General features: G+C 40.8%; 1 protein-coding gene across 1 annotated transcript in view; it reads right to left on the minus strand.

The window, feature by feature from the left end:
- DNTT (DNA nucleotidylexotransferase) overlaps positions 1-14469 on the minus strand; it is a 138090-nt gene that overhangs the window by 86531 nt on the left and 37090 nt on the right. Inside the window, exons 6-8 of the mRNA XM_063131606.1 lie at positions 8885-9055; positions 6203-6274; positions 2364-2487 (exon numbers count right to left, since the gene is read on the minus strand). Coding sequence (XP_062987676.1) covers positions 2364-2487; positions 6203-6274; positions 8885-9055 — 367 coding nt within the window. The remainder of the gene's footprint in view (positions 1-2363; positions 2488-6202; positions 6275-8884; positions 9056-14469) is intronic.

The raw sequence follows: 14469 nt of genomic DNA on the forward strand, positions 1-14469 counted from the left end.
TCTCTAGTTCCTTCTGGCCATTTTTCCATCACAAAAATAAGACCCTGGTAAGTCCGATTAATTTTTAGAAGCAAAACTTGCCGCAATCTCCTGCTGTGTGCAGGAAAAGCGGCGTGATAAAAACACCCACTGAATGGGCCACGTGGTCCTTGCTTACTTCCTTTTTCTTCTCTGTGAAGAAAGAGGAAGCGTTGTGCGACAGAAGCGGGGAGGAGAAGCGATGGTAGGAAACAGTGATTTTCCCCTTGTCTAATGATCCTCTATGTCTGTATCTAGCAGCTATGCCTTTTTTTACTCTAGAGTAGGCACAGTGGGTTCAATATGGATCTTAAAAGCCCTCTGAAACCCCACCCCATGCTAGCATCCTGATCCAAATTAGTGGTCCTGCATCTACTCTAGAGTAAAAATGGAAAATAAATCCATAGCTGCTAGATACAGATTTAAACTAATGCTCATATCGGCCCTTAGCTACCTCAACAGGAGTGGGATAGTGATCATAAGATACTATGGAAATGTAGTAAGGCAAATAAATAACTTGTATTAAATGTTATTCATGGCGGTGTGAGCTGGCCAATCTATCACAAATTGGGCCTTCCCAAAATATTGGCATTTGTCAATTGTGATGGTGTGCTGCCTGCAATTTCCTACCATGAAGTAATATCCTTGTACGAAATCCGTCCTAAGTGACATAAACCTTAGTGAGTTTGATCCTTCATTGTGTTAAAAGAACAGCACTTTTCAACGGAAAGCTAGGTGTGTTATTATGAGATTGTATCCAATATTACTCTGTCCCTGGGCATCCAGGTAAGAGACTGTTGAAAGGAGGAGGAAGAGGAGGACGCTCAATGTTCCACTCCTCCATTATGAGACCGAGTGCAGTGGCCAGCCCACAGGAGGGCTTTACTGCTACATCTATAGATGTAGCTTTAAAAACATTTCCTATGTGATCTAAGCAAGAATAGTTTTTAAACATTTTGAATTATAGATGCCTGTTCCAGTATTAGTTTTGATACAGAATAAATTCACTTGCTCAAAAAAAAAAAAAAAAAGCTTTCTTTATGAAGCCAGACAAGAAGCAGAAGACTTCCAGCAGGATCGTTGCATCTTATATTCAAAGGGAAGTTAACCTACTCACAAGGCCTAACAAGACTATACAGCTTCATTTAAAATTCTTCCTGAAAACGAAACTAATAGATATTGTAAAATTCCAGAGGCTAGACTTTTAGCATAAATACATCAAAATCTATATGGCTTGTATGTTGGGGAGTGGAGGGTGTAGAAACAAAACCAACACTTCAGAGAGATGGTAGGAAGGAAGGAAAGAAGCTAGGGAGCTGATAATCAGGATAAAACAAATAGTTCTGAAATGGAGCCACTTGGGGGTCTGTGGCTCAGTGGACGAACACATGCTTTGCATGCAGAATTGGTGCCAGGTTGAAACCCTGCAAAGTCACAGTGAGTCAGTGTCAACCATACTAAGATAGATGGACCAATGGCCTGACTTGGTATAAGACAGTTTCCTATGTTCCTAACTATCAAAGAAACAGATTTTGACCCATTCATAATGTGAAGATCCATTTTATGAAAATGTAATAGTTTGTGAAGTTAATTCGTGACAATATCAATAACACTAATTTATTTCATTTTACGAGGAGAATTTTTCACATCCAAAATAAGTATTTATACAGTCTGTCTCTACATTAAGGGGGAGGAACACCCTTACTAGGTTTTTCTTCTTCTGGTGTCTTCAGCATTTATGACTGGCTCCTTTATACAGTGATTTTTAATTGAAAAATTCCCCTCTTGGAAATGCTGTTCTGTTCAATGAAACAGCATCATCTACTGGCGAAATTATAATACTATGCTGGCTTTACACACTGGGGACATCCTGTGGTAATTTAAAGACTATGTTATCTCCAGTTTTTTAAAAAGCGAGATTACCAAGGGAGCACGGGAGAAATCCTGGAGGTTGATGGCATTATGTAAAGGACCTGCAAACATCCACCAGTGGCCAATCTAAGCATGCAATAAATCACTGATGTAGAGAAGCTCTTAGATAAAATATGAAGCATCACGTTTTCAACTTAAAATAAATTGGGAGATGTTTTCAAAAAGAGTTTGTTTTACCTAGGATGACTGGCCTTATATTACAATATAGGAAATAGTGATCTTCAAAACTTTTGTGGCAAAAACAAAACAAAACTTCACTGCATATTCTATGAACAGCCAGTAAATATGTAAGATACATGTTGATTGAACAGACCCTATTTTCACGTTCATCATGTTCATACTATTCTAATTAATGCTGTTTTCAAGACTCAACCTAGATTCTGTGTTAATGTTTTTTGGGGTTGTTTTTTTACCTGCTCTTTGCATTCTTGTCAGTTTCAGGTTAGCATCACATTTTACTTCTTCCAGAGTCCGTAAACCCATCCTGTACCACTTTTCAGATGTCTTCAGTCCCACTCCAAAAACAGAAGTAAAGAGCTACGTAGAGTGAGAAAGTATTAAATTTAATGAACTATGGACCCTTGGACTAGCTCTGTACAATAACGTTTCATGTTTCCTCTTTTGCATTTTACCACAAAGTCAAAAAATCTCAAACCCTCACTGTCCTTACTGCATTGCAGATGATGACCATTGAGTTCACTTCAGACAGATTATTTTCAGCTTAACCAAAGGAAATGCACATTTTTCTTCTGTGGGACCAAGGTTGCTATCATCACCATCAATAATTAAATCAAGATGGCCTGAGCAAGTAACAATGGCTATTTTCTAGTTATTTTGCCATCATCTGTTTCCATGCTAGTTTACACACATGTTCCAGTGTAGAGAAATAATGCGTGTGAGCAGGAGATAGCATAGAATGGAATAGGTCTCCAAAAGATGTGCATATTACTTATTTATTTATTTATTTATTTATTGCATTTCTATACTGCCCAATACTGCTCTCTGGGTGGTTTACAAATTTAAGACAATTCAAAACAAAACAACAGTATAAAACCATGATATAAAATACACTATAAAAGCACAACCAAGATAACTTATATATCCCTAGACTTGCTTATTTTGTCACTTCTACCATTTATTTTATGAGTTCTGCTCTTAAATGAGGGTCAAATTAGTTAATACATTAAATGCATGTATGAATTCAATGTGTCAGGGTTTTACTTTAAAACTGCTTTAGAATGTAACTTTAAAGACACAAAATTTTATATATGTCAGTTTGCTGAAAGGAGGAATGGGTGGAAGAGGTGAAGTAGGCGAGAGAACAATGGGAAATGGAGACTTATTGATAAATTCCTATATCACTATGAGTTCTATCCAACATTAGTCATAATTAGAGTAGATCCATTGAAATAAATGGGACTTAATTTTGACCAACATTGAGTACCACCCACCGGATACATAGAATCATAGAATAGTAGAGTTGGAAGGGGCCTACAAGGCCATCATGTCCAACCCCCTGCTCATTGCAGGAATCTACCTTAAAGGATCCCTGAATCTGGCTTCCTGTAACCTGAGCCCATTATTCTGTGTCCTGCACTCTGGGTGGATCGAGAAGAGATCCTGGTCCTCATCTATTTAAAGAGTGCTGTCATGTCTCCAATGAATCTTCTCTTCTCCAGACTAAACATGCCCAGTCTGTCTTCATAGGACCCCTGATCATCCTCGTTGCCCTCCTCTGATCCCAACATTAATTAGAAGGAGAAGAAGAGGAAATTCTTTTATTGTAAGAACCTAACAAACAATGAATAACGATAAATAGCTGTGAGTGGTGATCAGGATTGGGACCACTTGGCACGTACTGCAGCCCAGCACCATCCATGGCAGCACGTCCCTCCCACTCATCAGTAACCCAGCATGTGAGGAGGGGATGTTTGAAAACTTTTCCTCTGTGCCACAGTTATGGTGAAGGAAGTAGCTACTGGTGCCAATGGTTTGCTTCCTCCCAGGGCAAGTAGCAGCTTCATTGGGATTTTTGCAAGAGAAAATCCTGGTGGATTGTTCCCAAGGATTTTGTTGTTTTTAACTAGGGGGAAGCTGCTATAGGAACATTATAGGGAAAAATAAAGGGGGGGAAATTCAGATGTAATTTAATATCCCAGAGGAAGGGAAGGAAAGGAAAGGAAAGGAACCTCTCGTGCAAGCACTTGAGTCATTACTGATTCCAAGAGGGGCGCCTGCTTTCGCTGACGTTTTCTTGGCAGACTTTGTAGCGGGGTGGTTTGCCGTTGCCTTCCCCAGTCGCAGTTACCTTTCCCCCAGCTAGCTGGGTACTCATTTTCCTGACCTCGGAAGGATGGAAGGCTGAGTCGACCTGAGCCAGCTGCCTGAGAACCAGCTTCCACTGGGATCGAACTCAGGCCATGGGGAGAGTGCGCCACACGAGGCTCATTATCTCAGAGGAACAATATACTTATTGTTCATGTGCATTTTGTCAATGCTTTGTCTCTCAAATGTTTCACTGCCATTCATAGAATTTGGGAACTGGCGGTAGAGTCCCATTATAATTCTCCCTTTCTGGTGAATCTCCAGTCTTTGAATGTGGGCCACGCTAATTTTATCTTTTCCTTCTAATGAGATTATTGTTATTTTTTGAAGCAATTACGATAAAGAAAAGGATGAAAATCCTGGACAATTAAAATACATATTACTCTATATTTTTTATATAACAAGTGAAATTACCTACTCTTTGTGGAAAGCTTGCAGTTTGAAAGGAAGAGTGATTATATTTTGTAATCTCATTTTTCAAAAATTATTTAGATCTTTATCTATTAATTTTATTACTTTGTTTGCTTAGTGGTCTTTTAATGGGATCAGGAAGATTCACAGAAGTTGTATTAGTTCATACTGAAAGATTAGAACAGCATTTTTTTCAAAGTGTGGACTACAATTTGCAGTAAAAGATCAAAATTAAACTTTTCCATCTCTACTGACTATTTTTTTTTCAACTGTCAGTAAAATCAGAGTCAACGATATTAGTAACAGTGCAATTCTATACGTGTTATTCAGAAGTTCAGTCTCACCACGTTCAATGGAGCTTATTCCCAAGTAAGCGTATATAGGAATGCATCGTAAATTACTTTACGTGTACTTATACTTCAGCCAAAACTAATTTACTTAGAAATTGGCCCCAAACAAGCCAACAAAACTTACTTACAAATAAGGACTGTTTCCTTGTACTTTTCAGCAATTTTGCATAGATGGGGGCTGACTGAAAACAGCCTCTCAGGATTAGGAAGGGGCCCTGCCCTCTTTTAAATCTGGTTACTCTAGTATAGCTCCTGCAGCTTTAACTTCTGTGATGAAGAGGGAACCAGGTTCTCCACATATACAAATGACACTTGCTGAAATTCTCTTTTCTATGCAACTGTTAAAGATTCAGGAGCCCTGTCCTTTTCATATGGGTGTGTGTGTGTGTGTGTGTGTGTGTTCCCAACATTCTTGCCACTTCAAGCCATGCTAGGCCTGTTCCAACTGCATCCAGCTTCATTTCTAAACAGATGCCCAATGGGAGTGATACCATATCATGATGCAGTATTGCTGTATGGGGGGGGAATGATGGCTGCCCCCATGTTCAGCCCATTTTCCATGCAATGTCCTGGCAATGATGCTATGACCATGGAACTTAGTCCCAGCTGAGTTTGTATAGCAAGGGGTGGGGAACCTTTTCAGGGCCCGAGGGAGTGGGGGCCCACCCATAATGCCACCAGGTCCCTGGCCAAAGCACAGACTAGAGCTCCTCAAGATGGTGCCCCAGATGGGTAGCTGTTTTGCTCTTTGTGGGCTTTTCCCAGATAGGGAAAGCCCAGGTGGAGCATAGCCTACCAAGGAACCAGCTTCTTGCCTCCTTTGCATTACATGCATGCAGAAAGCAGACAGGAACGAGGTACTCCATCGCTTTGCTCCTCCATTACCTTCTCTATAAAGGGAGCAAGACAACTGACCTGCAGTCATTCTCCCACCCACTGACCATTCTGAGAGGGCGAAGGCCCACAGGCCAAATTCTCCATCCCTACTAAATAAGATTGCAGTGTTATTGCAACCATTTTCTCATCTGATTCATTCATTTTAATAATGGGGCTTCTCTTCCATTTCTATGACCAGGCCCTCTATGGACACAGGGCAGTGGGGTGCATACATAAATCATATAAGGTTTTTGGCAATAGCAAAAAGAGAAAGAGCAAAATAGACTTACTTTACTTAATCTGTAGTTTTCATTATTCAGCACATCATTCACTCTAGAACTCTCACTTTCTTCTAGTATATCCTGAATATACAAGAGACATACATATTTACAAAGTTTTAAACAGATTTCTATTATAGAAAATATTTTCATAAGATGTGTTTATAGGGTAATGGTCTTACCATCCTCAGCTTTTAAATCCTTTACAGTTCTGTTTTAAGATTCAGGCTGTAATCTCACCTGGGAGTAAGTCTCATTGAGCACAATAGGGCTTACTTTTGAGTAGACACACATAGGATTGCACTGTTAGTATGTGTCCACACTAGAGGTCTTTAAAGTTGCTGAGGTTTTGCAATTGCACAGTAAGCTGGAAATAGAACTGGAACAGTGGTTTCATGCAGCACTTCATATAGCATTATTTCCCCCCATTAAAATCCATGCCCATGACAATGGGCAAAATATGCCTGCTGCTGAAAAGAATCAGGAGGGGGGATTACTTGCCATATTATTATTATTATTATTATTATTATTATTATTATTATTATTATTATTATTATTTATTTCATTGTTAGGAGACACAATTTTACTCTTATGCCCTCAACAGCACAAATGTGCATAAGAGCTTTTCTATACAAAGCTATTAGTCTACTTTCAGTTTTATCACAGAATTGACATCGGGGCTTTTCCTTTTCTGCTTTTCCACAACATAACTGTAGGTGGTAGTGTGATATGGGAGAATAGCACAATTATACATGTAGAAAACTACATTGTCTTTTGCTTTCTAGGGTGACTAACTGTCAGGATTTCCCCGGATTTGTCCTGGTTTTTGTTCTTTCCAGGGTGTCAGGGGGGATTTTCTATAATTTTCAATAATGTCCTGGAATGACACACCTTCCCCTTTAAGGCTGTCATTAGCATGGCAGGCGGGAATGACATGCGTTCTTGAGGCACATCATTCCCCCACCCCGAGCTCCAATTGAGGTCTTAAAGGGGAAAGTGGGTCATTCGTGGACATTATAGAAAAGGCCCCAATTGGAGTGGATGGTGGTGGTGCAGAATGAAATCCTTTCCCCTCCTCCACTCCAATCGGGTTCGTTAAGGTGGCGGGGAAATAAAGTACTTTCTGCAGGACTCAGAAAGCTGCTTCCCCACACACACACTAGATGTCCTCTTTTTTGGTTTCCCAAATATGGTCACCCTAGCTTTCACTAATAATATTCCATTTTCCCCTGCACTAAAAACACTATGTAGAAAACCTCAATGAAAAAGAATAGTCATAGCTGCATGCTACAATTGTAAAGTGCCATTTAATTTGACCTTGATCTCCCTGTTCACCTCCCTTCCTCATTGCAATGAGTGCCACTGATGTGATTGCCTTTCCCCACGCCTTCTCCTCCCAGCCTATCTCAACGGAAATCCCCTCTACTCAGCTAAAGAGCCTAAGTTGAGAAAAATGATCCTCACTGGTGCTCAAGTTTAATTGTCAGCAGCTTTGTCCTGCCACACAGACTTCATAACTTTCTCAGTGTCCAACAAGTAGGAGCATCTCTCCTTGATGCCACTGCTCTGGCTGCCTTGCTCCTCTACACCACTTCCTTCTTACAGTCATGGCCGCTGCCAGATTCCGTGCATGATCAGATGCACATTTGTGGTGTGAGTAAGTTGCATCCAATGTCGATGAATGAATGAATATATTTTATTACGGTCATTGACCAATACCAACAGTACATTTAACAAACACTCTATACAAAATATGTTAACACATTAAAACTACCAACATCTAGAGAGTCAGAGTTCAAAACAATTATATCAACAAATCCATCTAAAATCACAGAGTACACTCAGGGGCTAAAACAGTACGGCATGTTATTGCAATTGCACAAAATTTAGCTACTTTATTGGTAATATAGGGTAATATAGGGAATCTTATCAGAGAGTAATAAGGAAATATAAAATTTTGCAGTTCTACCCAGGTATTTATATAAAATAGGTAGAATAAGATCATTCCTAAGATCCCGATAAAAAGAACAGTATAAAAGTACATGCCTCACCATTTCAACATCCCCGTTATTACAGGGGCATAGATGGTCTTGGAATGGTATTCCTTGGAATCTCCCCTCCAAAAACTTGGAGGGCAGAACATCAAATCTGGCCAAAGTAAAAGCTTTTCTATAATTTGGGTAAGTCAGATTAGTCAGATAAGCACTTGACTCAAAGGTCTTATTTCTTAAGGGACTGTCATAAGACAATGAGCTGACATGCTCTTGCAGTACAATATCCCAGATTCTCTGTTTGACAGCTGCTTTGGCATTTGAATAGCCTAAAGCTATTAAAGCGTTGGGAGAAAATCCCAATAGACATAACTCCTTACCAAAATACTTTTTCCATTTCGATTGAAAGGAGTCCAACAATATCAAACCCCGACTCCCATCCACCTAAGCTGAACAATCGCTCTTTATCAATTCTTTTATATGCTGATGACGCTGTGCTGTTATCTCTAACCAGTATTGGGTTAAGACGCTTAATGAGGGCTTTGCATTTATATTGTAATGAAGAGCTACTAACATCCAATGTCAGTCCAACTTGTCCCATTCATTTCAATGGGTCAGCCCTAACTAGAGATACAATCCTTTGTTTGTTTGTTTGTTTGTTTTGAAGACAAAAACACTGCATATCATTGTGACTACACCTTACCTCAATGACTCCTTTGATCTGTTCTCCCATCCAGGGCTGTCCTTCAACATCATTTACTCGAACTATAGTAAATGGAAGACACTTCAACACTGAAGCAGCTCTCCTAAATGCAAGGCAAGCCCCTTTGTTTTCCCTAAACTCATAGTTTTCAGCCAGTATTTCAAAGGCATCCTAGGTGATGGGAGGGGGGGAAGGAGAAAGATAAGTAAACTGTATGCCACCAAGAAAGTTTAAAACTTGCAAGCAGCTGCACAGACTTCTTTACAGCACAGTAAATATAAAACAACAGATGCTAACCAGATGTGACATTTTGCTCATATGTATGCTTAAAAAAGAGCTTTTCAGTAAATCTTTATATGTGAGGAAGGGGTTACCTACAGAAAGGCCAATTTGAGCAAATCTCCAGAGCCTGAGAATATGAAATAGTTTCTGCAAAATTGAGGCACCTGCCCAAATCCACTTTGTCAAACATGTTATGGCATGGTGTCTTTCTTTGGAACAATAAAACAGACAGGCTGTGGTGGGGCCAGGTTCCAAAACCTGAAGTAAATATGGCTCAGGAAAAAACTGTTGAGGGGCAATTCCACAGAAGAGTTGGTAGGTGCAAGATTTGATGGGTGGCCTCCAAGATTTCTTCATGTTTGTGCTGCATCTGCTACTTGAACATCTCAGTATGCTATCTAAACAGGCCAAGTGTCATACTTTACTCAAGACCAGGGTAGGATCTACACTATTGCTTTATAACAATTTATAATTGTTTTGACAACTGTTCAAGCCCAGGACACATTACATATACCATTTTCATCCTCCTTGGTGTAGATCTGGCCAGGGGTGCAGAACCGAGGGCTGAATCCCATTTCAGAGAAGATTTGAGGGCCTGCATTCCAGTGGTGGGTGGGCCTGGGACAAAAGCGATGGAAGCCAAATTGCCAAATGTTTGCTTAAAACTGCCAATACCCAAGGCATCCCTCAATGATCGTAAGCCCCCAAACTTGGAAGCTTACAGTCATCCTATAGAGGGTACAAGGAGAGGTGGAGGCAATCTTCTCTTCTCTTCTCCTGCCCTGCATTTGCTGCTAGATGGGCTTTTTTTACCATCTAGGGAAGACATTTGGAGGAGAAGGGAAGGAGGTTGACAGGGGCTCAGGATAGCTTGTATCCTGGCCTGTTCAGTCTCCTCCCCTCCCCGCCCACCAAAATGCCCCCTTCTCTAAGGTTGAGTTCCTGACCTCAGAGAGCACCCAGTGTGATTCTTTCCATGCTTGCTGTCAGGAGGAGGGTGTTGGAACTCTGATTCCCCCCTCAGAGATCAGAGTGTTGCCTCCAACCTAAGATTAGGGCAGCCAAAATATCCTGTGGCCACTCAGACTCTGTCTAGGGGTCATGGGATTTTTGCCTAAGCCTTAGAAGACATTTCAACCATTTAGAATTGGGAAATACTGCACAAAAGCTAGGAAATCACCCAATAATTGGTGGTTGGGGGAAAGGGTGTGGCCTTCTGGGGAATTTCAGAGGGTTGTATTGGGACCCAAGGAAGGCCAGATTTTGCGCCTAGGCCTGAGGTTCTGCAACCCTATTCTAAACAGGGTTCTGCTCTAGGATTTGGGTGAATTTTCCCTCTACTGGGCTAAAACACCTAACAACAACTAACCAGCCTAATGATATCTAGGTCATTTTTTACAATTAAAGCAAGAAAACTCAAAACAGAACTCTGTATAGAAGAGAGCACTTAGCAGCGATTGCTCACAATGTGCTGTCTCAGTCCAGTAAACTTGTTATCTTGGCAAATGCATGTTTGGGGAGAGATATCTTCTGAGATAATATCTAGTTCCAGATCAAACTAATCTGGGAATCCAGTTTGGGTCACCAAAATACAAGAAAAGGACACAAATGTCAAATGCTTTCCTGTTAAAGTTTATCAGACTAAGACAGCACATTATGTTGTCCATTGAGAACAATGACTGTTAAATTCCCTCTTTTGTACAGAGATCTATTTTGAGTCTTGTTTTTGTTGTAAAAAAAACCACCCCAACCTAGATAGCATTAGTCTTGTCAGATTTTATTAGACAAAACATGACATGAATCGTAGGCCTAATAGAGAAACAACAGCACAAACCAAAAATGTCTAGGGCAAACTATGACATCTGGCAAATTTAGATAACATACTGAAATGTTAAAGTAGCCATATTTTTTTCTCTTTTTTAGTGTGAATAGTAACAAAACAGAACAAAAAATAAATAGTGAAAAAGAAAAACAAAGAAACATTACCCCCTGAGATCATAGTGATATAGGGCAGGATACAAATGTTATAAATAAATAAATAAATAAATAAATAAATAAATAAATAAATAGGAAATCATTTTTTTTCCATCAGGTATATACCGTTCATATAAAAAGGAGGGCTGGGGAAAGAGTTATGCATAGTTTTCAAGAAAAGCAGTCCAAATATCCAAGTACTTATCCACTCACAAGTCGTGCCTACATAACAGCCATTCAAATGTTGACAGCATTGTTAAGTCCTCAGTCCATTGCATTATGGGAGGTGAGTAGCCACATTAACATTTCAGTATGTTATCTAAATTTGTATGTGTTTTTAAAAATTGATAACCAAGCCTTCATAAGTACACTAGTTTATCTTAATATGATCTATTTTCTAGGGGTTGGATTTACACTTAGTCATGCTTAGAGTAGACCCACTAGATTCAAAAATTGAAGATAATCATGATTAACCTAAGTCTTACTAATTTAATTGACTGCTTTGCGCCCGTGGAAGTCCAGGACATGTGCCACCTGCCATTTTGAAAATACAAGTCACATTAAGGGTACGCCATGGTTTGTCATGTTGAGTGAATCCATGGGTTGTTCTAGTGTTATCCTAGGATAATTTAAGTCTCAAGAGACCCACTACACCATGGTTCACATGACATGACAAGCCATGGTGCACCTCCACTACGGCTTGCATATTCAAAATGGTGGCCGGTGCAGCAGTAGGCTGACCATGTAAAATGGAGGACAGGGCTCCTGTATTTTTAACAGTTGCATATAAAAGGGAATTTTAGCAGGTTTCATTTGTATGCATGCAGCACCTGGTGAAATTCCCTTTTATTTATTTATTTATTTATTTAAAGCATTTTTATAGCGCCACCTCACCATTTCTGGCATCGAGGCGCTTTACAATAACATATAAAACAATTCCATTAAAACCCTCAACCCACATTAAGACAATTCCATTAAAACCCTCACCCTCAAACCATTAAAAGCCCTCAACCCCAATTTAAATCACCCCCTTCCCAGACTCTTGTGAAAACAAAAACGCCTTACAAAGGCGTTTGAAGCAATTGAGAGTGGGAGCCTGTCTAATCTCCAGTGGCACATTATTCCATAACCGGGGGCCAGCCACTGAAAAAGCCCTGGCCCCCGCACATTCCAATTTGTAGCGGGGGACCATCAGGGCACCCTGCTCCTGAGAGCGAGTCTGCCAATGGTGAGACACAGGAGAGAGGCAAGTGCTCAGGTATCCAGGACCCAAGCAATGCAGGGCTTTATACATGGTTAACAAGACCTTGTAGCGCACCCTAGCAGCCACCAGCAGCCAATGGAGCTCTTGAAGTACCAAAGTGATAGAAGACCACTTTGGGAGCCCCTTGACCAACCTGGTTGCTGCATTTTGTACAGCCTGTAGGCGTTGGATTTGTTTCAAGGGAAGCCCTGTATACAACAGGTTGCAATAGTCCAGTCTGGAAAGAACCAGGGCCTGGACTGCAGTGGTAAGATCAGCCTCTGACAGAAAGGGGCGAACTTGGCGGAGCACATGTAGTTGATAAAAGCAACTCTGAACCACGGCCCCCACCTGTGATGACATAGTTAGGGACTGGTCAAGAATAACACCCAGGTCCCACGCCTCAGTCACAATCCTTGGTCGGATTCCTGAAATAGGCAGATCTACGAGCTCCTGCCTCAAATCTGCCAGCCACTGACCTCGGCCAATCACCATCAGCTCAGTCTTCTCCGGGTTAAGCTTTAGTTTACTCCCAGACATCCAGTTACAGATCTCAGCCAGGCACCAAGACAGAGTAGCAACTGCCTCGCCGAGGTCAGACCCCACCAAGATGTAAAGCTGGGTATCAACAGCATACATATGGTACCTCAGCCCATGGGCTCTAATTAATATTTAATATACATTTAATATACATTGAACATGAAAGGTGAGAGGATGGAACCCTGTGGAACTCCACAGGGAAGGGCTGTGTGGGTAGATGTAGAGGTGCCCATGGTAACCACCTGAGCCCTTCCATCCAAGTAGGACTGGAACCAGGCAAGAGCCAGGCCCTCCAGTCCCACCTGGGTCTTCAACCATCTAATCAACAATTCATGATCCACTGTATCGAAGGCCGCTAAAAGGTCCAATAACAGCAGGATGGACAGATGACCTTTGTCCATTGCTAAAAGAAGATCACCAAAGACTGCGGCAAGGGCAGTCTCTGTACTGTGACCCGGTCTTTTCTATGCAACTGTTAAAAATACAGGAGCCCTGTCCTGCTTTTCATATAGTCACCCTAGCCCTGCAGGTGAATTAACCCATTGCAACTTATTGTATGCGACCTGTGAGTAATGCCCCATGATTCTAATATTCTATTTCTCCAAACAATTCTGGTTACTTTCATAAAATACAACTTCTGCAAATAAAAACTAGATCAAGATTACAGAACACTTTAAAAAATAAAATGAAAATTTATATTAAAGCCTGTTTCTGTCTTTTTCACATGCTTAGATATGATTGGTTATCCCCTATTCATGCAACACCTGTCTCTCCTTCCATCATAGAAAGATGTGGCAGATGTTTCGCTCAGAGACTACATTATGTTTTAGGATGCTTCATTTGCTTCCCTCTGGTTCATTGTGCTTTCTGTCTACCTAGAATAAAGTTGATTTTACATTTAGACCCAAATACCTCTATTTGTAACTAATCTCTCTCTCTCTCTGTGTGTGTGTGTGTGTGTGTGTGTGTGTGTGTGTGTATATTGAACCTCAGCCATGTATCTTTGAAGAATGTACTATTGCAATGCCTTTGTGTGTGTGTGCACATTTTACCCTCACACTAAGAAAATGCATGCAATAAAGGCCAACTCTGCCTGTATTAGGTACTAAGAGAAAGGAGCAAACATATTCCTCTAGATGCCAATATAGCAGCAGTGGGTGGAAAATGTCTCCAAGCACATTCACTGTTGCTTCACTTTGCCAGACGCTCTTGGCAACACAAGCTTCCCAGCTGCTGTTGCTCCTGTTGACTCACCTTCCATCAGCATTGGCAGTGGTTCCTTCCCCTGATCAAATGGGTAAATTATTCTACCCTCCATATAACTTTTTTAAGGCACTGAGAAGAGAATGCATTTGCTCATACTATTATGCTCTCCTGGGATTAAGCCAGACCCAGAAGGAAAAACACTTCTTGTCACCTATAGTTCCCAGCTTAAGACCACTCAAATATATTATCAGTGATCCATAAACCATACTGGACAATGACTCTTCCCTTTTACAGGCCTAGTGTGGTAAGCCTATACTGGATTACAGGCAGCAACCTCACC

The sequence above is a fragment of the Elgaria multicarinata genome, chromosome 8 (genome assembly GCF_023053635.1).
Source record: "Elgaria multicarinata webbii isolate HBS135686 ecotype San Diego chromosome 8, rElgMul1.1.pri, whole genome shotgun sequence".
NCBI classification, from domain to species: Eukaryota; Metazoa; Chordata; class Lepidosauria; order Squamata; family Anguidae; genus Elgaria; species Elgaria multicarinata.